Genomic DNA, 25,848 nt, shown 5'->3' on the forward strand with positions numbered 1-25,848 from the left:
CACTAGCCACCAGTGAAATACAAAGAAGAACCAGAGCTACTTTTTCTTTCACTAGAAGAATGATAATTTAAAATTATTCCATTGTATTGTATACCACAATTTGGTTGATACCTATTTTTAAATATTGACAAGCACTTGGAGAAATTGGAGACTCATATATTGCAATAGGAGTTTAAAATGGAACAGCTTCCTTGGTAAACACCGACTATTTCTCAAAATGTCCAACATAGTATGGCCTAGTAAGTCTACTTCTTGAAATCTACCTAGAAGAAATAAAAACACATGTACACACAGAGATGTATATATTAATGCTAACAGCAATGTTGATAGTAGGAGAAGGAAGAAGAGTTGAAAGAATGGACATAACTACAAGGAGGTAGCCATGAAGACTGACCTGATGGAGCAGAAGCAGCCCAGACAGAACTGGGCCATGTAGCTGGGAAGTAGCCAAACTAGCATAGAGGGTTAGAATACAAGAAAAATCTGCCCAGCTCTAGTGCCTTAAAGCTTGTTGAATAAATCTAATAGGTCTCTGTGTCCTTATTTGGGAAATAGAGGAGGTGACTAGTGAAGGCTCCCCCAAATTCTAACTATCATTACACAGATTTACGTGAACTGATGTGGTATATCTCATACAATGGAATACTGTGTCTAATCGGAGTAAAATATTGAAACATACCTTGAGTATGATGAGCTTTGGCTTTGAGCTCATGTTGAGTAGTAGTATTGAGTACAGAGAACTGAGCAGTGACTGCTGTTAGATATGGAAACTCTTTAGGGATGAAAATACTTCACAAGTGGATTTTTGTGACAAACAATTCAATAGTATATACTTAAATACATTGAACTTAGCTGGACACTGTGGCACATGTGGTACATACACGTGGTAGCTCCTGGGCCTCCCTATAGTCACGGTCCCTGGGTCCCACTTTGATCAAAATTCCTGTGCCTACCTGTTGTTACAGTCCCTGGGCCTACCTATAGTCACAACACTGAAAAGGTTTAGGAAACAAAAGGTCCCTTGAGCCAGTGAATTTGAGAGCAGCCAGGGCAACTTAGTGAGACCCTTTCTTAAAGTAAAGCAAAACACGGTCTTCACAGATTGTCCCAACAAAGTTTTTAAACTAAGAAAAAGCAAAAATCTTTTGCCATTGTTTCATGACCTACAGTATTTTTTGGTGTGATTGCTTGAAAAGCTGAATTTGAGACCATTCCTTCTGATTATGGTTTTGGCAGTATTCTAGTTATCTTTGCTAAATAGAAAAGTTATTTTTGGTAGCTCTCATGAAATGTTTTTATGAAGTATTTATTTTCATATCTCAGTTTTGCACAAGATATAGTCAGTGGCTTTTGAATTTATTCTAACGTTTATCTTTTATACCCTTTTAAAAGATTTTCTTAGATTTATTATTTATTTGTTTTGTGTTGCCTGTATAGCTGGTGGAGGTCAGGAGAGGTCATTATATCCCTTGGACTTGGAGTTAGGAGTGGTTGTGAGCTACCAAAAGAACTAAACTCAGGTTCTTCAGTACATTTTTTCTCTTACATACATGTGTAAGGAGGAAGCAGACATGGGAGATCTTTGCCTCTGGCTTCTCCATGCCTCTGTTGTAATGTTAATGTATCAAAGATGTCAAACTGGAGCTTTCTAAAGGAGGGCATGGTGCTCCTCCTTCAGTGCTCTCTGTGTCTTCCTGAGGACAGCGCCCTTCTTGTCTGTGTTTTGGGTTAGTCTTGCTGTGTTTTTCGAACTGTTCCTGGGTTTACATTCTCCAGTCTCCTCCCTCGTGATTGCTGGGATTATTGGCATTGGCCACAGTGCCCCGCACTCACAGTTTTTGGTTTTTTTTTTTTTTTTTATGGAAATGAGTTACAAACAACGGCCCAAACATCCTGGTCACAATGGGATGTTCTTCTCTTCCCTGCCTTATCACATCATCATACTTTCTTACTTGTTCCTGAGTAGTTTTGAAATCCTCTTTCATTTCTTTTCTCACCTTAATCAAAGCCATCATTTCTTGGTTTAAAAAAAAAATCCTTTAGCCTCTTTCCCACCCGTCTGACTCACCTATTGTTCATTTTATTCCACATTGCAGCAAGTGAGTTCCCAACTCAAAGTGGCCCTGCCTCTTTGATAGCTCTAAGGGCCACCGTCTAGTTGCAGCACCCTGGCTGACCCTCTGCATGTTTCACTGCGGTCCACACCAGCCATGCTGACCACTTCTGTGTTCTCACCCCGTGGCTCTACGTGCTCTGCTCCTACCAGATTCTCTCCATACCCTGCTGATTCTTATTCAGTCATAGTTCCTTTAGTTCTCTCTCCTCTTCATATACTCCTCCCCCCCCATCCCTGCCCTAGGTGCCACTCAAGAGCTCCATCAAATCCTTCCTTTGCCAGACTTGTTTCACAGGTGAAGCATTTGCACTGCATACAGCTCCTTTTGCCGTCTGTACCAGGAATGCTGAGAAGGAGACTTTGTAATCTTGTTTGTTGGTGGTGGTGTTTGGTTTCTGGGATAGGATCTTTCTGTGTAGCCCTGGCTGGCTTTGAATTCTGTAGATAGCCTAGGCTGGCCGTGAACTTGAGACTTTCTGCCCCAGCCTCCCAAGTATTGGGATTGGAAGCATGAGCCACATGTCTGCCTGGCTAGTATTGGCATGTTTATAATCTTATTGCTTACTTATCCCTCTGTCTGGCAGAGGAGGTGTTTAAACTTTTTTTTGTTGAATAGCTGAGGTTATTTCAATTTTAAATATCTTCTCCCCTACTTCCTTTCCACCTCATCCTTACCTGGCAAAATTTATACAAGTACGTCTTTCTAGTGATTCCGTAAGTGAGCATTGAGTTCCTTTCTCATTCCAGACATTATTTAGGCACTGAGGCTATAGAATGGATTAAATAGGCAACTGGCTCTGCTCTTCTAGAGGTGATTTCTAGTGGTTTAGACAGATAATAAAACAGATAAATGACTAAAATATACAAGGCTTGAATGGAAGTGATGAGCACATAAAGCTTTGCACTCACGCACGCAGGGTGTGTGTGTGTGTGTGTGTGTGTATGGAGGCCAGGGTCTGGTTCAGGTTGACGGACATCAGATTAGCACTTCCCTGTTTCAGCCCCATGTCTCCTGATGCTGGCACTAGTTCCTTCATGACAGCAGTTCACAATCATCTGGTCTTCCTAATGCTGCCACAACTACAGATTTCAATGGTGTTTTATTGTTGTTTAGTGTTTTTTGTTTTTTGTTTTTTGTTTTTTTTTTCTTGAGGGGGATTGAACCTTCATGTACATGATAAGCAAGTGTTGTACCACAGAGCTGCATCCCCACCTTTGGACATGGACTTTTGAGGAAGAGATATTCAAATTATAACAATGTATGTGCTCATAGGGCAGAGGGGGACGGTCACAAACACTGTACAGCTTCCTATGTCACTCTTATGGTTACGTCTTAATGTTTTGTTCCAGAATGTTGGGGGCAAATATGCTTCAGTTGACTGTGTTGTTGTGGTTGGCTAGCTTAGTTAGCTTGGTCTGGCTGTGCTGTTCCCACAGTTCTGTGGGCTATGTCAGCTATCCTCCGTAGGGTAGGTACTCGGTTCCAAGCTTGGGGTAATGCCTGGACTTGCCTTGCTGCAGTCCTGCCTTCACAGGAAACAAGAGGGCTCTCCGGGCAAACCTTTCTATGGGTGGAGAACAGATCCTCAAGCTCTGTAGCCTGCATTTCGCATCAGCAGAAGGCCTGCGCTGATGTTATTTAGCACGAGCGGAAAGCCTGCATTGCTGCTGTGTATTTCCTTTTGGTGACTCTCTGAGGACAACACACTGTAGAAAGTGGCCATACATTGTAAACTGATTCCAGGTAATAATTGGACAAATGATCAGCCTCCATTTTTATTCCCCTCTGGGGAAGACATGTGTCAGGGATCCCTCAAGCAGAAGGCATTGGAGGGGCTTTTCTGGCAGCTTCTCGGCTTTACAGCCGCAATGCTTGATTAGAGAGGAGAGAAGCCAAATTCGGCAGGAGGCGGCCAGCAGACCCGGTAGCTGCTTGCCACCTCTTTCTCCAAAAAGCCTTGCCGCAGAGTTGCCATGGCAGCAGGAGGCAATTTAATGGCAAGGGCTCATCTCCTGAGCCGCACTGCTGCGCCCCAGCCTTCAATTTGATCTGCTGGTTACACCAGGGTCTTACTGTGAGGTGGCCATGTGGCTACACATTGCCTTAGGGGCAGAATGTAAGGTCCCCTGAATTCTTAGGACAGCCACCTCTTGTCCCCACTTCTCCTTGGCACATACCTCTTTGATGTTGCACCCTAGTCAGCCCTGCCCGATTATTTGCAGTTCCTTAAATATGCTCTTTCATGCTTCTGTGCTTTTAGGCATGCAGTTTCCGTTGCCTGGAGTGCTCCCTTCCCCATCTGTCTGGAAAATTCCTACCCAGTTTCAAAATGCAGCCCAGATTTCCCCCTCCCTAATGGTTTCTTTCACCCCCTCACCTCCTTGCAAAACTATACGGTTTTACTGCCATTTTAACCGTATCACCCATCATGCCAGTTTGAAATGACCAATTGTATATTTCTGTCTTCCTTTTCCGTAGTCTCTTGATTTTTTCTGCATTCAAAATTTGTGTTTTGAGAGTTTTTGCATGAAAACTCCTTCCCTGGGAGTAAACACTTAGCAGTGTTTGTAGAATACGGGATGCTTTTTCGTGGATTAACTCCTGTTTTAATGCTCATCCTTTGACTGCTGGTCCCCACGAGGTAAACCACTTAATCATGAGTAGGCGCGGTTCCTTCAGCTGGGGCCCTGATCTCACCAGCCAGTCGTGAGCCTGTCACCGACTGTCCGTGTCCTCTATTTCCCATCAGGATCAGAAAGAATAACTCTCGGGCGTCAGACTTTGAGTCTGTGTGACCTCCCGTTGTCACTCACCGTCTGACCCTTCCCTTGGCTTCTGAATTACGGTGTTGTGAGGATGCAGCCTCAGGCTTTGTGCCGTGTAGTAACTCCGTGGTAAATCTTATTTTCTTTCCCTTCTCCTGTCTTTGGTGAAGGTGTAAGCTACCTTAAAACCTTCTGCGGCGTCATATAATTGGGTTTCATCTCCTTGCTCCGAGCACAGCTTGTCAAGTCACCTCTTTCCTGAGGCTCTTCCTGACCTTCTGGGTTTTGTGGCCCCCTCTTCCCCGTGGCCTCATTCTCATGTTTGATGCATATGTCCTCCTGTTTACTGTGCAGACAGACCGTTTTCCTTAGATTATTCTTCTTTCCTTTTAGACATAATTTGGTGGTGTATTTCTAGACTTTCAAGTTAAGAGTGGATTTGTTTCCTATCTTCCTCAGATAACCCTAGAAGCCACCTGAACTGGAGCATGTATTTCGCCCCCTGCCTCAACAGCTCTGAAGCTTTTCCTTGGCAGCACAGCTGGGTGCTTTGTGGCTTCTTGTTTTCTATCCCCGCTGCCCTCGGTTTTGTTTGGAGCCTGCCCTTTTAACTGCTGAGCCTGTCACACCTTTAAGTTCAAAGCTCACCTGGACCCTTGGCAATTCCCTTTGCAAATGTCTTTTCTTTTCTGAAACACCCGAGCATGCTGTGTGCATACCGTATGTGCCAGTGCCTGCAGGTGCCCGGGCTGTTCAGTATCTGGAGTATTCTCGTTGTTTCTCGCCCTTCCTTCATTCCTACCGGGGTGCTTTATTCACTCTAGGTCCTCTGAAGGATGTGAAAGTTAAACAAAGCTGTTTCTAAGTTATTAGTAGATTTGAGCTTCTGTGACATTCCTGTGCCCCATCCTCATCCCTGCCGTAGGCCAGTGAGAGGTGAATTAGGATAAGCTCTGAGACAGACAGTGTTCTGTTGCTTCTTATCCTGTGTCTCTTGGTTGAAAAACACTCTCTGTAGTTGTCAGATGAGTGAGTCCCCTCATCTTCATGGAAAGCATTCAAAGACTCAGTGCAGATGTCTAGAGCCATGGATTGTACTAAACCCCATGGGTACCATTATTTTTCTTAAGTACATACCTGTAATAAAGTTTAATTAATAAATCAGGCACAGTGAAACTGACAATAACTAACCACGAAGTAAAGCAATCATACCAATAACGATAATAAAAATTACTCAAAACTTACATACTGTTTATTTGTGAAATTTTCCATTTACTATTTCCTGGCTTTGCTTGGCCACAGGTAGCCGAAACCACATAGAATGAAAGCATGAGAAGGGAGACTACTTGAGTCCCACCTGCCGATGCTAGCCTTGTTTGTAAATATAGTTGACAGCTCATTTCACTGTCAAAAGGAGAGGAAGCCCTCCATCATCCAAAGGCATTAACTCAGTTAGAACCTAGAGCCTCTAAGTAGTTTTTCACAGTGCTTGTGTGTATGAATTGGGTCTAATATTCTTAGGTTGGGACTAGGGAAGCTATGGTTACTAAGCATGTGTACCCGTTAGCATACATTTCTGGAAGTGCTATTAAGGTCATATTTTGTTTCTATGGGTTACGGGTTTTCTGAAACATGTACTCAAGCTATAATCGACAATATTAATTTGATAGTTTTTATAGACATTGTAGATTTCCACCCACCTTCTTAACCCATTTTTGTTTTACTTGACCTGTTCTCAGGCCTAATGGTATCTATGCAGATTCTTCTCCCAAATGAAAACTAAGTATTAGTGTTGTGGTCTTGTTTTGTGCCATGCTCAGGAGTTGTTGAGTGGAGTGGCTTACTGTCAAGTACAGGCTTTGTAAAAGTCAGGCTGTTTTCCGGGTGAGGCTTATAAGAACTGTCATAAGTACACTGTTAAGTGTGCTCCATCAGTTATAGAATAAATGCTATGTAGCTTTTCAAATATGGAAAAACGTTTTCCTTAAACTAGGCCAAAGAACTGTTAGAGGGAGGACTGAGGCTAGTACATCCCTGTGATCTCCACTGCTTGAGAGGCCAAAGAAGGTAAAAGGAACCAGAACGCAGGCTCAGGTTGGTGTAACTAAGGCACAGTACAAGTACAGACAGCTACTGTGCTGTTTTTGAGCATAAGCTGAATATAGCCAGGGCAGTTTTAGCCCTGGAAGAGGCAGAAGCAGGACAGCAGACAAAATGTCTATTCTTAGGAGGCCGTTGTTCTAGCCCCGTCCCAGCTGTGAGGCCTGGCAGCCTCTGGCCGCCTTTTCTGGTCTCTAAGTCTGTTTTCTGCAGTCATATGATTTCTCTACATACTCTTCAAGGCATTGTTTATCATTAAGAACCATGTATTCAGTGACTCTCCCCAACCCTCCATCCACTGCTGTCACAGAAGCACAGCTCACCATTGTGTGTAAACATGTACCCGGAGTTTTCTAGAGTGTCTGGCACGCGAGTCTTCAGTAAGCACTGGCTGTGTTCATTACTGCTGTCATGGACAGCACTTATTATTGGCAGTGGCGGCAGTGCTAGTTGATTGACCCTCTTCCAGGACCTGAGTGTTCCCTGCCCAGAATCTGTCTTTGTGAAGCTCATTGTCTGTGGTCCTAGGAACAGACCCTCTGAGTCAGATGCGTGGGACAGATGGCGGGAGAATTAGTGAGAGGCTGCTTGTCTCTACCAAGGGTCTCTGAGCGCGTTCTCTCTGTGCCTGCCTGTACTAATGACCTTCTTGTTTTCTGCCGTGCACGCTGTCCATGAACCCTACTTCCAAACCACATCTGGCATCTTTGCATTCCTTTTATCTTTTTGGATCTTGACTGGTTTTAGAGTCTCTCAGAGCTTGTTGATTTGTGCTGCAGCTCGAGCTTTTCCTTCCTGCTGGCCTCCTGGATGGTCCTCTGGCTGGGAATGTATAGTGTTACCACTCCATCTGTGAGGGCCTGCCTGGCACCTTCTGCCCCATTTCTTCTGGCAGTCTTTTACAGCGCTTGTTTCACCTGTGCATTGACTTTATCCTTTCTGCTTTTTAGGTTTTGTGCCTAATCCTGTTTCTTCACTCGATTGTAGCCAAAGGCTAAGAAAAGTAATTACCCAATTATAATGTTTAGTTGTATTTGGAGTATAGATTCAAGTGGTTTGTTGGAAAGGCCGCTGACGTTGTAAAATTTTCCATGGATTCAGAAAAAAAATGTTTTTTTTTTTTTCTGAAAAAAAAAACTATGGGACTATGGTTCTTCAACTTTTGCCAAATGAGAAAGTCCTTCTGCTCCCGTTCTTGGTTTGCACCACTGCACTCTGTTATCTTGTTGGAGTATGTTTGGACATCATTTTCTCTTGGACAGGTGATAGTATCTGTTGTTTTTATCTTCTCTTTGATTTTATCTGTTGAACCCTGTGATTTCCACCTAAGCTTCCCCTCTAAAAAAAATGTAATTATACAAAAATACAGAGAACATAATTTAGGATGTGTGTATTATGTTTATATAACTGCTATGAGATTTAAAAAATACATAGTATTTATTGTGGATATTCCAATTAAAATGTAATCTACATTATTTTTAGAAAGTGAGAACCGTGAAAAGTAAAAGGAAGAAAATTAAAGCCCTGATGTGCATAGACAGCTGTGATGTTCTGTATGTTCTAGTTTATAGTCATCTTTCCATTCATATCAGTATATGTCTATTAATATACATGTTTTCATTTTCGTAATACTATCCATTAACCAAAGTTTGTGGTTTCCATGGCAACTGTAACATATGTTACATCACAACATTGGGATATTCTAATAGTATTTGGTACAAGTTTAACACAGCAAGAAAATGATGATTTTTAATGATAAAATCTACCCATGATAAAATGTAAATATTAGGAAAAAAAGTCATGAAAACTATTAAGCCCTTCAATTACTCCATTCTCTCTGTTATCATTGTAAGTCATTGTTTTCAAAGCTTTTACTGATGGTTCTATTTGAGGAATGCTGATTGTGAAGCTCAATGGCATCTGTCCTTTTGGGCTTAGTCAAGTATGAAGTGAACCATTTATGTTTTGCAAAATAATATCTTGGTTCTTTTCTCCATGCTTTAGGTATGTGTTCTTTCTGGATCCATGCAATCTGGACTTGATAAACAGGAAGATCAAGTCTATAGCACTATGTGTAGCAGCATGTCCAAGACAAGAGTTGAAAACCTTGAGTGACGTCCAGAAGTTTGCAGAGATCAATGGTGAGATTTTAGGCTGTCCAAGTTGGCACACTGATCTCCAATTCTCACTGTTAAATACTTTATGTTTGAATTCCAGTATGTACTTTTCCTCATACTAAATATGCCATAAAGGAACTTTAAAGAGGTAAAAATAAATAAATAGAAAGAAAGAAAGAAAGAAAGAAAGAAAGAAAGAAAGAAAGAAAGAAAGAAAGAAAAAAGAAAAGCTGAGGTAATTTTAGATTTCCTAGTTTAAAAATACTAGAATCAGCCGGGCTTGGTGGCACATGGCTGTAATCCCAGGACTTGGGAAGACAAAGGCAGGCAGATCTCTGTGAGTTTGAGGCCAGGGTGCTCTACAAAGCGAGTCCAAAATAGCTAAAGCTGCACAGAGAAACCCTGTCTCAAAAAACCAAACCCAGCAACAAAACAACAAAGAAAACGAAACACTAGAATCAATTCAGGGAGACTGCTGAAAGTCCAGACTTGCTGGAGGCAGAGGTGTGTGACTAACTCTGCCGTCCAGGAGGCGAGGCAGGAGGAGTGCTTCGCCCAAGGCTAGTTTAGTCTGTGTAGCAAGATCTCTTGTCTCTAGAAACAAAGCAGAAATAGATTTCACACCTTTATTTCCCTGGGGTGGGGTGTTTTCCAGAGAAATTGTGAGTTAAGTCCTTGTGATGTGCAAATTGGTCCTTTTTAAAGAAATGCCTTACATGCTTTTGATACAACTTGTTGGACATTTCTTGTTTCATTGTTTTGAGATGGGATCATTCCTGAGCTGGTTACATGAACTAATGATGCTCTTGCCTGAGCCTCTAGAGCCAAGGGCTGGAGTTACAGGTGAATGCTAATCTTGCTGTGACCAGGTGTGCTGGAGAGTCATTTGGAATTATTAGTATACTCTGTGTAAAGTTCAGGTTTCTCCCTCTTTCCAAGTTCTGTTTGAATCTCTGAATCAGTCTCTCGGCCCTCTTTCCCCCTCTGACTATATTTAATCTGTGCTAACAGTATAATATATGCTTGTGTAAAGCAAATGGCGAAAGTTACAGGAACGAATATAAAGAACTATAATCAAATTTCTGCCGTCAGTTCTTTTTCAGTGTGCTGGTGTACATATAATTTTATGTTCTCCTCTTAAATTTAATATTGTATCATGACCTTTTCCAAGAATAGTTTTGAGGAACTTTGAGGTTAAAAGATTGGGATTATCAGAGAATACCAGTGGAGCCAGTTTGCTGCAATCAGCTCTGCTCTTTGGAAATTCTTATTTCCAGGTGCTGTCCTCAGCCCCACATGGTTTGCCACGCTTCTCTTTAGAGTATTTTTAAAATCACTCTTTATGGAGAACCGGATGCTTTCAGCCCCTCTGGCCCATATTTTGAACTACGCTGAGGGTCCATGTTTATGATCTGTATGTAAGGCTTCTTCCTGCTGCCTAAGCCCAAGGCTGGTGCTAAGTCCTTTGAACAACTTTTGACTCAAGTATCCACTGCATGTAACATGTAGCTGGCTAAAACAGTCCTGGAGCTGTAACCATGCCTATTCCAGCCTGGCTTCAGATTCTTCAGCTAGGATGCTGGTCCTCCCAGGAGAAGAAGGTGGTGACGTTCCTGGTCTACCACCTCATGCCCTTAACATAGACATCAGGAAAGACATGGCCTGGTGAGGATCTCGATTCTCACTCAGATTTTGTTACTGGCTCCATAACAAGAGATAGAAGAGCTTTCTGAGCCCAGGTGTCCTCATCCAAATAAATACAAGGATGTGTGAAGAATACTGAGTGTGTGATGGGTGATGATGAAAGGGACCCAGGTACTTCTCAAGAGCTCATTTTCTGTGCCCCTGTGCCACCTCACGTTCGTCTTGCTAAGTCCTATGCTGCAGTTGTGAGCTTTGTAACTCATACCTCACCTGAGGTATGGGATGGAGTTCCTTACACACGGGTGCCTATTAGGTGGTGTAGTTTACTGGGTAACAGCACAGGCTCTCAGGTACATTGTTGCTTCTTTACCTTAGTAGTTTCAGGCCTCGGCCCCTCATCTGTCATGTAAAGCAGTGTCTGCCTAACACACCTCATTAGGATTCTGTGATAAATCAATACAAGAAAAACATTTAAGACTTTAGCCGGTAAAAATATTTCTGAAAGTTGGTGTTAGCTCTACCCCTACTGTTCTATTTCAGTGGAATGTGGGAATCCTCCTATATCCAGTTTCTCCATCAGTTCTCAGAGTTTCCCGTCATCACTAACCCATTGCTCAGAACTCATAGGTAGTAAAGATAAGAAGTCTGAATGTCTTACATGACATTCAGAGCTATGGTCTAATCTTAAAATATCTTCCAATGTATCCCCTCAAACATACTGGGTGTGAGTGTTGGTGCCTTGAGCCTGAGGCATCTCCAGGAGTATCGGGTGAAGGCTAATTCCTTGTCCTCTGTGTGACTTGCTCTTGTGATCTCTTGAAGAGAGATGGCCTGTGCCTTGCTCTGGCATGCTTTGTTTCTAATCTATAAGTAAATGTGATACTGAGTGTGGTCTAAGTGTCTCGAGAAGACACTTCCAGTGAAGTGTGTAGTTTTGTCTTTCGGGAGTATTAATTAAGAAATACTTTAGCAGATAAGAAGCGCCTTTAGGCTTTGGAGTCAGTTGGTATAAAGAATAATAAAGAATCTGGGAATGGTGATGTACACCTGTATTCTCAACCCTGAGAAGAAAGGGCAGGTCCATGCTGAGTTCCAAGGCAGGGTGGAGCTCCGTAGTGAGATCCTGTTTCACAACACACAGCAGCAGTAGTAATGACAGCATCCAAAAGCACTGTAGAGGATAAGGACAAGAGTAACTTTAGTTGGCAACATAAAAACTTTATTAAAATTCCAAAAGAGAAGAAACTTTGGATGTAGATGGCCAAGTATCTGCTTTGATAGCAACCCCTGAATTGGACTTTCTGAATTTTTCAAAAGAGCTTACATTATTCTTCAGATTGATGACACAAAACTGGAGCTGATGTGCCATAATTCCAGTTTACCATCATCACCAAGAGAGTCCTTTCGTTCTCCTGTTGAGTTAGTAGCAACATCCCTCTTTGGTCTTTGTAACATTTTTGTTGCTGCCTGTGCCTTTCTACACAGTTTAATCTCTGTTAGGAAGTAAAGGCCCTTTGAGCTCACATTTACAGACCTCAGTATTACTTCCATAGAGGAGCTTTCTGTAAGAGATGATGTGGGTATAAATGAGGAAATTTTCATACCTCTAGGAGAGAATAATTAAAGCCCATTAAAAAGCTTAGTTAAAACTCTTAGAACAAAACAGAGTCAAAGGCAGCAGGGGATTGGATTTCACAGTACTTTCTTGAATGGCTCCAAATAACAAAGAAAGGAAGCATAGGAAACAAAAGAAATATGTAGAATTGGATGGCGCCAAAGCTGAAAATTTTATACAATCAGGTCTGGTGACATGTGCCTGTAATCTCAGCAGTTAGGTCCAAGGAAGGAGGACGGTCACACGTCAAGTCTAGCATGGGCTACTTGGCAAAACCTTGTCTCAAAAAAAAATTAGAACTAGCAAATTAACAAATCTCAAACTTTGATACAGCGGAGTTGAATCAATCCATGAAACAGGAGAAAATATTTGCAAATCTTCTACTTGGTCAGTAGCTAATATCCAGATCATGTCATAGCCATTTCACTTATCTGGCACTCAGAGTTCTAGTCTATCTTGGGCTACCTTTTAACATGTTCTTTCAGACATACTGTGTGTGAGTGTTGATGCCCATGAGATCCATCGTTCAAAAGGAAATCACAGTGTTGATGAGATTATAGAAAATCCAGAACTGTTGGCACTGCTGATGGAATGCAGAGTAATGTCGCTGCTGCAGAAACATGGGGTTCTGTTGAATCTGCCGCGTCCCTTCTGGGTGTTGATTTGGAAGAATTGAAAACAGGTCCTGAAGAAATAGTTGCACACCCATGTCACTCCAACATCAGTCACAGGTCAGGAGGCAGAGACAACCAAAGTGCCAAAGACAGCTTAATAGATCAAGAAGGTTTTCAAGCTAAACATGGCAGCTCATGTCTCAAAAAACAAATGAAGAAAGCTGTTAATATACACATGATGACATTAGTTAGCTTGAAGAAAGAAGTAAATCCAGTCACAGGCTACAGTTCTGTGTAGTTAGACTGAGGGTGTCGTGCTAAGAGAAATAAGCCCTCCACAGAAGGACAAGCACAGTTGGAATATCCACGTATTTGAAGCCCTTAGAGTAGTCAAGTTTTCAAGACAGGGAGTAGAATGGTAGATGGCATTAGAATGGGGATAAATTAGGGAGTTAGTGTTTAATGTGTAAAGAGTTATAGTTTCTGTAGAAGAAGGTTTTAGGCCTGGATGGTGATGCTGGTTGTAAACACTGTAATTACACTCAACATCACTGACCGTGTTCCCACAGATAGTTAGCATGGTAACTTTCACGCTATGTGTATTTTACCACAATTTTAAAAAATATTCTTGAAACAAAAGATTATGTGTGAGTTACTTTTAGGGTGCTAATTCTAAATCTTATTTAAAATGCAGGGTAAGACAACATGTTTCTTATCAGAATGAAAATATAAGTCATTTTCAAAGAATTTTAAGTTATTTTTTAAAATTTTTTATTAATTACACTTTATTCATTTTGTATTCCCCCATAAGCCCCTCCCTCCTCCCCTCCCAATCCCCCCCTCCCTCCCCTTTCTGCATGCATGCCACTCCCCAAGTCCACTGATAGGAGAGGTTCTCCTCTCCTTTCTGATCTTAGTCTATCAGTTCTCATCAAAAGTGGCTGCATTGTCCTCTACTGTGGCCTGGTAAGGCTGCTCCCCCCTCAGGGGGTGGTGATCAAAGAGCAGGCCAATCAGATTATGTCAGAGGCAGTTCCTCTCCCCATTACTATGTAACCCACTTGGACACTGAACTGCCATGGGCTACATCTGTGCAGGGGTTCTAGGTTATCTCCATGAATAGTTCTTGGTTGGAGTATGAGTCTCTGGGAAGACAGGGTTTTCTGTTAGCCCTGGCTGTCCTGGAACTTACTCTGTAAGCCAGGCTGGCCTCAAACTCATAGATCTACCTGCCTCTGAACCCTGAGTGCTGGGATTAAAGGTGTGTGCTACCACCACCACCTGGCAAATTTTAAGTTTTTATGACAACGTTTGAAAGTACTTTCTAGCATTTGAAATCACCGATTTACATGAACTTTTATTACCTGTAGAAATTACCTGTAAAAATGTTTGTTAAGACAAAGCTCTTTGATCCTGTAACCATGTTTATAAGAAACACATTTTTAGGTAAATACAGTATTCTCTCAAATCTCTGTTTTTTTCTAGGCAAGAAAGAAGGGTTTTCTTGGATGTTTGTGGAAAACTTGTAAAATGTGTCTGACGATAGTGGTGAGGTTAAAAGACATGTCTGGAATTAGGTTGGTTCTGTGGAGGTGCTGCTGTATTACAAAGAGCTTTAAAAGGCAGCAGGCGCATCTAGATAACAGGAAAGTATACTCTCTAATATGTGAATTGGGTGATAAATGTATAAATGTAAATTTCTTATGGGTCATAATTGATATATGATGTGAATACCACAAGTGCATAAAAATGATTTTAAAATGGCCTTTAAAAAATTGGAGTTACCAAAAACCGTAAGGACTCCACATTAAACTTCTATCAGTTTGTTATCACATCTCTGCAGTCCTGAGTGAGTTGCCCGGGGGCAGGATCACGCTGCGTTTATCTCTGAATACCCAGGCCCCAGTGCATGAGCCCACACAGTGCGTACCCGTGATCTTGTCTCAAAGAACTCGGTCTTCCTAACTGACTCCACTGCCACTTAATAATCTCTAATTTTCTACTTTCTTTATCCTCAATTCAGTATCCATGTGTGTTGCCACCAGCAGGCAAATTTTTTTTAGCTCCAATCTAACCACAATTGCTGTGAAACCGGTTTTTAAAAAATTCATCTCTAAATAATTCATTTCATTCATTTATCTTTCTTCTACACCCTCTTCAGGAGATTATCTGTCCCTTTTCTTCTCTTAAGCCCTCTTGTTCCTTCTCTTTCCCAACCTTATGCCCTACAGAGAAAATTGCAATTGTCTGGTGAGAGCTCCCATCTGAGTTCTTGTTTCAGCAGGGTGTGAATTCCTGTCTCACCCCCTCTTTCCTTCCTTCTAGTTTCTTTCTGTCCTTATTATGATTTTTTTTTTGAGAGCACAAATACCATGCACATCATAGAAGGAATGAATTGACCTTCTTCTGATGCTAGCTTTGGTTTTCTGGGGGTGGGGCGGGCCTGTCAGCTGAACCCAAGCAAATCATGACAGGTGACAAGGAAGATGACAAGTACTTGCTCTGCAGCTGTTCTCCTCTGCGCCAGTCTGGCCCGCCATCGCTAGTCCCATTGTTCAGACCCAGCATCTGGGTCTTAGTGAGTGATTTAAGTCATGAGTTTTGCTTCAGCATACCATTTATGATCCCTACTATGTGCTGTGTGCTGTCCCGGATGCTTTACGTAGTTTTCTAGCTTAATCCTAACAAGCGCTTTAGAAATGAACATCTCTCCTGTAAGTGACATCTGAATCTCACATATTCCTCAGTTGTTGGGAATATTTCACATAGGACACTTATTATCATTTTCATTACTCTATTTTATTACTCACACACACTCACTCACACACACAGACTCCCACTGTCTTGCCTAACATAATAGCAAACTATGACAGGTTTTTTTTTTCCTTGTTTGCATCTCATTTATAGTATATTTAAAAATACCACAATTTAAAAGTGCTTCTTTGATGTATAATAGTTCATGTAATTCTGAGATGTTCTGGTCTCCCTTCTGGATCGTGGACACATTTTGAGTACAGCCATGGTGAGTGGTGCTTCCAGAATGATTATTGTTTTGCCATTAAAAATTTTAACAAAATGGTGTGACATTTAGATAAAATTAACTGCTTGTGAATACTAATAAGCCTTTGATGGTCACTGGCCGTTAAGTTTATAGTCGATGTCAGATCACTGTGCAGCAACCTCAGTCGGCAACAACATAATTTAAAGCAAACAATTAGTATAGATTTTTGTTTTTACATAATGATGCAGAAGGCTGGACTGGGTAATGTGTGTAAACGAGTACAGTGATCTATCCCAGCAGATGATTTAATTGCTTTCAAGTCAGAGACCAGGATATTTGATTATTTAGAAAGGTATAAAAGAAAGATAAAAAAAGAAATGTTTGCAGTTGATAATGTAAACTAATTCCTTCACACAAATAATTAATATCCATGAAGTGTGCACCAGAGATACATACAGTAGTTCCACATTAAAGAGACTTGCAGTCCTGCAGGAGCAGACGTGTCCTCACAACACCTAGAAGTCTTGGGTGGAGATACTAAAAATTCACTTAGCAAATATTTACTGAGTACCTACCAGTTGACAAGGTGCTACCACCTGGCTAATTTCTATCGATAGGTGCTTCTTGGGATTTATAAATATGTCCACACATTTCATGAGATTGAAACTGGAAAAGTGATTTTTGCCAGATTATAAATGCACAGTATTTTCCCAATTAGAAAAATGGAAGTTAAATTCATTAGACTTCACAAGGCAGTAGAATTTGATTTTTATAATGAAAACATTCACATTTGAGATTTTTTTTCTATTTAATACAAATTTCTAAATTATATTTGAGGGGATCTGCTTTTTATATTTTAATGCTTATAAAGATTACTGTGATGGTAAGTGAAATATCAATTTAAGGGCAAAAAATATCAGCTTGCAAAATATTACCTTTATGCTATATCTTTATTTCAAGTAATTCAGGTGTTAGTCTTTTTGTTTGTTTGTTTTTTGTTTTTGTTTTTGTACTGTAATGGTGCTACCTGACAATATTTGGCAGTGTTTAGACATGTTCAGATGTTGCTTGAGCAAGGGTTTAGGGGGAAGCTAGTAGAATCCAGTGGGGAGAGCCAACAGTGCTGATAAATGCCTGCATCACTTAGGACCGTTCTCTATAACCAACAATGTCTGCTACAACCTATCATAATACCAAGACTGAGAAACTAGTTTTATAGCATGTACTGAAACATTGTATGTACTGAACATTGTATGTAATCTGATGCACCAAGTATATGGTTTCCAGCTTCACCTATCCACTTGGAAATGTTACAGTTCTCAAAGAGCTCACATACTGAACATAGAGATGATAGATGGAAAATTTGCCAAATAAGACACTGTATTCTGTAATGGAGCTGAGTGGTGAATGTCTTCCTGGGTAGGCCAGAGAAGACTTGAGAGGAGGTGGTGTTTGGAAAATTCTTCTCAGACGTCAGCAGAACCGTACTCAGATACTAGTCTGTACTAGACGGCTCAAGCAGAAGGAGAGCAGATGCACTCAGCAGCAGGGTTAAAATGAGGCTACACTTGGAGGTCCCATCCTGCTTTAGAAAGGCCAGGAGTTTAAGGAGGGTAAGCTATATCTTTATATAGGGTTATAAAACACGGAACCTCTATTTTCCGAAGACCCTCCTGAGTGTCATGTGACAGGTGAAGAAAAGCCCATTGGGAGAGATTTAAAATGAGCCAGCAGACCATGAAGGTCTAAGATAACATAGAAAGTCTTACTGACAGGGCTTCATGTCTTCACCAGTGTCAATTGTATGAAAGAAAAAAAAAATCAGATAAAGATATATTTCACTCTGGGGACTTCATGGATGGTGGAACTCTAACCAGGATTAAAGTACATGAAAAAGTAGGTATTGGAAATAATTTCGTTTGTTTGTTTGTGTTTTAGATACCAGTAAAAGATACTAGTCAACGGATGGGTGCATATTTGGGCATGGAACCTTATAGAATATTTGCCTGGTTATGATTTTGATGAATAACATAAAAACATAATGGCATAATGAACAGAGAATTTTATTTGTAGACAGCTCACTGATTCTCTTTCTCTTTCTCTTTTCCTCCCTCCTCCTCCCTCTTCTTCTCCCTTTGTCTCATCTGTAACTTCTGGAGTATAGTAATAGAATAGAGCTCACAGGGTTAATATAACCACAGTTGAACTAAAGAATAAATAATTGAGTATTTTAAGGCATTTGAAATATCATAGACGCTAAACATTCTGGGGGTTATAGCAAACATTTACCGTGATAAATGTTTGTATACCTGCTAGGCTTCTAAGATTACTCCTTTTGATAGCTTTTGAATAACACTGGCTGAGTTGAATGGATTGCCTCTGGTGTGCTTTAGATTAGCTTGCTTTTGTTTTTAGTTTTTGACTTTTCATTATTCAAGTGTGTGTGTGTGTGTGTGTGTGTGTGTGTATGTGTGTGTTTAACCCTGCTTTCGCATTTAAAAAGGCCTGTATGTCTAAGTCCTTGGGTATAAGCCTTTTGTGATTGGTAGGCATTGTTTAGAAAGTATTAGGTGCTGCATTTAAAATGGCCACTGAAAACACATTCATGAATAACGTGAAAAGAAAAAACAACTGTAAAATGTTTGCATTGCAAGGGTTTTTTCCATGTGCTTGATTGAGCCTTCTCCATCTATCAAGTCTGAGCAGGAGGCAATGGAAAGTGTCTTATGATTGTTGCTGCTTAGGTATTATGAAGGTCCCTTTCCCTTTAGTCTGTTTAGTACAGGATCTCCTCAGTACTGGCCTGAGGCCCAGAAGACCATTGGAGATAAAGCTATTATCCTTTCACTGCACATTATTCTGAGAAAGTATTTATAAAATTGAGCCTTGTTGCACCTGGTGACCTCCTTCTCTAAAGGAAGGAAGGAAGGCGGAGGGGTGGAGGCTGTGTCCATTGAATTCAGATGAAAGCAATGTGTTTAGCAGCTGGGACACAACACAAAGTACTCTAGTTAGTGCCTTTCACATTTTGCACATTGATTCCATCTTGGTCTGAGAGAAGTGTTGACTGTTAAAGCTCAAAAAGTCCACAGTCATGCTGGGCTCTGCATTTGTTGTCACGGTCACCTTTTTTAAAAACGGGTATTTCTCAATAGGATTTCTGTTTTTAGGATTAAACTAAAATATTTGGTTGGTGTCATGTTTCCTCCAAAGATGCTATGAATGGAACCAGCATTATCTTAAGACATTACAGATAATAGTACAGATAATACAGATTCGTTTTTAACTCTTCTGTTCCCCCTTAAGTATTCAAGATAAAAGCTAGAGCTGCAAACATTTTACCACCCAACATATCCTTAGCCCATGTGCTTACCTTGTAAAGAAATTTCATCAACATGAAAGAAAAATAGTTAAAAATTATTTTAATGTTGTGCAGGGTAATAAATATGCATCTATTTTCGTTTTTCTGCATGTAGACATCCAGTTGGACCAGCACCATTTGTTGAAGATGCTGATTTTTTTTTTTCCGTTGAATGGTGCTGGCTTCTTTGTCAAAAATCAAGTATCCATAGGTGTGTGGGTTTATTTCTGAGTCTTCTATTCGGTTCCATTGATCCACCATTCTGTTTCTATGCCAATACCATGAAGTTTTTATTACTATTGCTCTGTAGTACAGCTTGAGATGAGGAATGGGATACCTCCTGGTGATCTGTTGTTGTGCAGGATTGTTTTGGAAATTCTGGGTTTTTTGTTTTTCCATATGAAGTTGAGAATTTTTGTTTCAAGGTCTGTAAAGAATTATGTTATCACCCTGCACAAAACTAAAGTCCAAGTGGTTCAAAGATCTCAACATAAAACCAGACACACTAAATTGGTTAGAAGAAAACGTGGGAAAGAGCCTAGAACTCATTGGCACAGGAGACAACTTCCTGAACAGAACACCAACAGCACAGGCTCTAAGAGCAACAATCAATAAATGGGACCTCATGAAACTGAAAAGCTTCTGTAAAGCAAAAGACATTGTCATCAGAACAAAATGACAGCTTACAGACTGGGAAAGAATCTTCACCAACCCTATATCTGACAGAGGGCTAATATCCAGAATTTATAAAGAACTCAAGAAGTTAAAAAGCAACAAATCAAGTAATCCAATTTAAAAAATGGGGTACAGAGCTAAACAGAGAATTCTCTGTAAAGGAATGTAGAATGGCAGAGAAACACTTAAAGAAATATTCAATATCCTTAGCCATCAGGGAGATGCAAATCAAAATGACCCTGAGATTTCACCTTACACCCATCAGAATGGCTAAGATCAAAAACTCAAGTGACAACACATGCTGGAGAGGTTGTGGAGAAAGGGGAACCCTCCTCCATTGCTGGTGGGAATGTAAACTTGTACAACCTCTTTGGAAATCAATCTGGCGCTTTCTCAGACAATTAGGAATAGTGCTTCCTCAAGATCCAGCTATACCACTCTTAGGCATATATCCAAAATATGCTCAAGTACACAACAAGGACATTTGTTCATCCATGTTAATAGCAGCTTTATTCGTAATACCCAGAACCTGGAAACAACCCAGATGTCCCTCAACTGAGGAACAGATACAGAAATTGTGGTACATTTACACAATGGAATACAATTAAAAACAAGGAAATCATGAAATTTGTAGGCAAATGGTTGGATCTAGAAAAGATCATCCTGAGTGAGGTATCCCAGAAGCAGAAAGACACACACAGTATCTACTCACTTATAAGTGGATACTAGACTTATGAGCTACAATAAACATACTAAAATATATACACCTAAGAAAGCTAAACAAGAAGGAGTTAAGATGATCAACCCTCACTTAGAAAGACAAATGGGATGGGCATTGGAAGTAGGAGAAAACAAGAAACAGGACAGGAGCCCACCATAGAGGGCCTCTGAAAGATTCTACCTACCAGTGTAGCAAAGCAGATGCTAAGACTCATAGCCAAACGTTGGGCAGAGTGCAGGGAGTCATACGAAAGATGAGGGAGTTAGTAAGACCTGGACAAGATAGGAGCTCCACAAGGACCAAATATATCTGGGAACAGGGGTCTTGTCTGGGACTGATTCTCCAACCAAGGACCATGCATGGATATAACCTAGAACCCCTGCTTGGATGTAGCCCATGGCAGCTCAGTCTTCAAGTGGGTTTCTCTAGTAAGAGGAACAGGGACTATCTCTTGACATGAACTCAGTGGCTAGCTCTTTGACCTCCCCACCCCCCGTGGGAGGAAAAACCTAGCTAGGCCACAGAGGAGGACATTGCAGCTAGTCCTGGTGAGACCTGATAAACTAAGGTCAGATGGAAGGGGAGGAGGACCTTCCCTATCAGTGGACTTAGAGAGGGGGAGGGAGGATGAGATTGGGAGGGAATAAAGGAAGGGGCTATAGCTGGGTTACAAAGTTAATTAATTAATATAAAAAATTATTTTAAAAACTTAGTTCCCTACTAAGTCTCAACAAATGCAAAACCCTTGGGAGAATAGTACCATGTAACTTTAAAGTATCTTTAAAATAGTTTTCCATTGTCAAATTACTTGTATTATGCTTGCATGAAATACGTACTATTTATATTTTGGTGATTATGTTTTTGCAATCCTCATATTTAAATATCAGATAGTTTGCTGGTTTTAGACTTCATTGCTTCTGATTTGTTGTTTCACAGAATTTTTCAAAAATTAGTTTGATTGATCAAACAAGATAAAAGTTAAATACATTCACCCCAGTTTGTCCCAAGCAAACCAGGATGTGTTAATTTTTTTATATTCCTCTCCATTTCCTTGAGATATGATCAAATGCCTTTCCTGTAATTAACGCAGTGTTGAAGCTGCCCACTCTGGCCTCACTGTATATTTTGAGCCTTTTCCACAGTGGTACAATATAACAGTTCATTATACAAATGAAAAATTTTTGTTTTTATTAATGATGAATATTTTGCTAACCTAGAAACTTAGGCGTTTCAGTTACTCAGATAGTGTGTTTATAATGTGGTAGGTACTCTGTAAAACTAAAGCAACAGCCTGATGCTTACATACTCTAGCTTCTGTTGTAATATGGTGATCCTTCCTATATAAGAGTCACTGTTTCATAAACTTGGCACCTCAGTAAGATAGCACATGCTAAATTCAGTGTCATTCTGAATTTTCAGTATTCTTAGATAAGTATTAATCATAGATTCAGAAAACCCTTTTGGTAGCCAGTCATCAAAAGTTGAATTTGAAATACTATAAACTGTCTGGAAAATGGAGATCACTTACCAGTTTATCAGTTTGCTCAGCGATTTACAGTTGGCAATGGTTGTTGACTTAAATAAGAAAAAAGTGTTATCCCGCCTGAGTACAGTGCTGTGTGCAGGATATTCAGTCTTCAGAAATGGAAGCTATACAAATCAGAAAAAAATCATACAGTGGAGTGCAGACTTTGTAACAATATTGGGTTTCTAATAAATCCCAGCCTTTCTCCCCACTGCCTCTGTGCTCTTAGCTTCTTTGTCTCCTAGTTTGTGAGTGTCCTAATGCCCTAGTGCCCGTTTTATAGGCTTACAGTAAGTGATGTCTATACCTCAGCCATCTGGCAGAGAACCTGACTTGATAGTCAATAAAGGTTTTAGTAATAAAAATTTGTACCTAAAATACATTAAATTACTGGTCTGAGAAAACTGTCATAAATGATTCATAGTGTACATTAAATCTGATTTTTACAACATCTGTAATGACTGGAATTGTGTATGTTAGTATTACAAAGTTCAGGAGAAACAGTTGGAGGCTTTGTGCAGATTATTCCATCAGCTAACCTGTGACCTTCTTTCAACAGGCTCAGCACTATGTAGCTACAACATAAAGCCTTCTGAATACACTCTGACTCCAAAATCCTCTGGCTTTTGCCCCAAACTACCAGTACCAGCCAGGTAAATTTTATTGCAAAGTTGTTAACTTGAAGCCTTTGTTTTCATAGGTCATCTTAACACTGTTGTTCTGAGAAAAATGTCATTTGATGATCCTGTTGCTGGGACCATTACTTTGATAATGATATTTGAAAAGTAGGGATACACTTAACAGCACTGTCTTATTTTTTGTTTTTGTTTTTGCTTTTTAAATCTTTTTTTTTTTAAAAATACTTTTAGATTTCTCTTGTTCTCAGATATTTTGAATTTCTTTTAGGGCTTGCTTTCTGGTGTTTTTATTTTCATTTCATGTTTATTTGGTTTTGTTTTGTTTTGTTTTGTTTTGTTTTAGTGTATAAAACTGCTGACTCATTGTCAAATCTGCAACAGATTTAGAAAAGAACTCTCACTGTCCCCATAGATGCTTTGAGGTTGATCCTAGCAGTACTTCCTGAAATTGTTATTCGCTCCGCATTTTAGAAGTGTGTAGGTGGTTATGCTCCATAGTTTGCTTAGGTTAATCAGATTCCTCAGCTGTAGTCTCAGTGTGAGGCTATTCGCCAGACTTTTATCTAAAATCTTACTTAGCAAACATTTATTACTAATACTTAACATGTTACAGACCACAGATGAAGAAATATTCTTTGGCAGTGGTTCACAGTAGTTAGCAGTAAGGCAAACAGTAATATAATACAAACCCTGAAAAATTATAGAGCACTTTCTCAAAATTATGTGTATATGCATATATTTATACATGTACATACTTTGAAGTATTTTATCTTTGTAATGGTGTAACATAGGAAACCTAGAAAACCGACTAGAAGTCACTTTTATATATCAGTATATTAGTGGACTATTAACTGAAAAACTTGAGATTCAAGAACATGAAAGCAGATTGTGTCAACTTTAGGATTACTTATGGCTGTAACGTGCTTTATTAACTCGAGTTTTAAATTCTCTTTTGTAAAGTACAAAAAGGACACATCAGTCAAATTGATTTCTAGCTCTTTTAGCCTTGTCAAGTTTGTACTGAAAATCAAAATTTAAAGCCTATAGGTATAAAAGTAAAGAGACTACTTTATAAGAAACTTGGGAAGGATTTAAAAATTACAGCCATAAACCAGCTACTCAGAAGATTGCAATCATGGCCGTCAGGGATACCACAGCTGCGCAGCAAAGGAGGTACTTTGGATCCAGTCGTTGTAGGAAATGTATATAAACCCAAGCAGAGCTGGGCCTGGTGGTGTGAGCCTGTAATCCCAGATACTGGGATACATCAATCCAAAGCTGATGCAGGAAGATCTCAAGTCAAAGACCTGAGCCAAGTAGCAAGTTTGAGGCTAGCCTGGGCAACTCAAGTCAACCCTGTCTTGGAGATATGGCTCAGTGGAGAAGATAAGAATTCTTTATGCATATCTACCCAACTGCTAAAATTTGTTTTAAATGTATATTTTGAGTACAGACTCATTCTTTCTAGTCTAAAACATTATTATTATTATTATTATTATTTTCACCACCATCATTATCATTATTATTATAAAAATAGCTAGAAACTCTTGGGTATGGGAATGAGGTTACTATGTTCCTATGTAATTGTGGGTGGGTATAAGTGTGGCACATATCACAACCCTACCTACCCCCCAGCTGCCAAATTGGGCAGCAGTTTTTCTTGATCATCCATCCATTCATTCATTCATTCATTCATTCATTCTGAAATTTAGACATAGTCTCACTATGTAACTCTGGCTAGCTTGGAACTCACTATATAGACCAGGCTGGCCTGGAACTCAGAGAGTGTGTACTACAAGCCGGGTGTGGTGGCATACACCTGTAACCCTAGCACTTGGGGAGGTAGAAGTAGGCAGATCTCTGTGAGTTGGAGTCCAGCCCAGTCTACAGAGTGAGTATAGGACAACGAAGGCTACACAGTGAAACCCTGTCTTGAAAAAAAACAAAAAAGAAAATGTGCACCACAATTCCTAGCCCTCATTTAAATACACATGTAGGTATAGGTGGGTTCCCACAGAGCTCAGAAGAGCATGTCAGATATGTCAGATCCCCTGGAACTGGAGCAAGCACCCTCATGTGAGTGTGATTCTTCTTTCCAGCCTCCTTTTACAGCTCCTTGACTCCTCCTCCTAGGAACATAGCATCCTACCGGGGCAGAGAAGCAAGGACTTTGAGTTCAAACAAGTCATGACTTCTAAATTTGAATTTGAAATATTCTGTTAGAAACCCTAACCCTAACCCAGGGCCTTACAGTAATTACTGTGGGTCAGAATTTGAGCTTAGATTTTTTAGGATCTCCGTGGCAGTTGTTTCTAAACATGAGGGAAGAGAGAGAATAAAATGAAATGTACGAAGAGTACTTTATGTAGCTGCTAGGTGCTTTTTATAGAATCCTCTAGTGCTATTCTTTTCTCCAACTTTTAGCTAGATATCATGTGTGGTTGTTTATTTTTAGCTTGGGGTTCTCAGATGGTTATCAAGATACTGATGTGTGCCTTCTCTCAAGAAGACACACTGACCAGATTATCAGGCCCTGTTTGTCATACGTTAGGGAGTTCATTTGCTGTGGTAGTCAGAATTCAGAAAGGAAGTAAGCATTGAGTTTACCAAGGTAATGGACAGTTTATCTATGATAGCTAATTTATTAAAAATCTTCAAAAAATTTTTTACACATACGTTTTGTTCTTGTTGACTAATATTTCAGTAGTGTACAATGCCAGGCCATACAGAAGCCACAGTGTCCCCTTGGAGATACACGAGTCTGTGGCTTGAAAGAGAGATAAACTTACTGTAAGAATTCTTTATGCATGCATGCCCTCTCTGTTAAGAAGTACAGGCTATATCATATAGGTTAGACAAAAGTGCAGATATGATCTCGTGTACCAGCTTCCCAGAAGTGTTTTCTCAGGGGTATATGAAATGAGATAATTCATTTAGAATTCATTATGTTAAATA

General features: G+C 40.2%; 1 protein-coding gene across 5 annotated transcripts in view; it reads left to right on the forward strand.

Moving 5' to 3' along the window:
- The window catches only part of Slc44a1 (solute carrier family 44 member 1), a 177,252-nt gene that overhangs the window by 65,945 nt on the left and 85,459 nt on the right, over window positions 1–25,848 (forward strand). For 4 of the 5 annotated variants that reach the window (XM_060379916.1, XM_060379915.1, XM_060379914.1 and 1 more), the window contains 2 exons: window positions 8,987–9,123; window positions 22,815–22,908. In XM_060379916.1, coding sequence (XP_060235899.1) covers window positions 8,987–9,123; window positions 22,815–22,908 — 231 coding nt within the window. The remainder of the gene's footprint in view (window positions 1–8,986; window positions 9,124–22,814; window positions 22,909–25,848) is intronic. The other variant, XM_060379918.1, reaches the window with a different exon arrangement.

Source organism: Meriones unguiculatus, chromosome 3 (genome assembly GCF_030254825.1).
Source record: "Meriones unguiculatus strain TT.TT164.6M chromosome 3, Bangor_MerUng_6.1, whole genome shotgun sequence".
NCBI lineage: Eukaryota > Metazoa > Chordata > Mammalia > Rodentia > Muridae > Meriones > Meriones unguiculatus.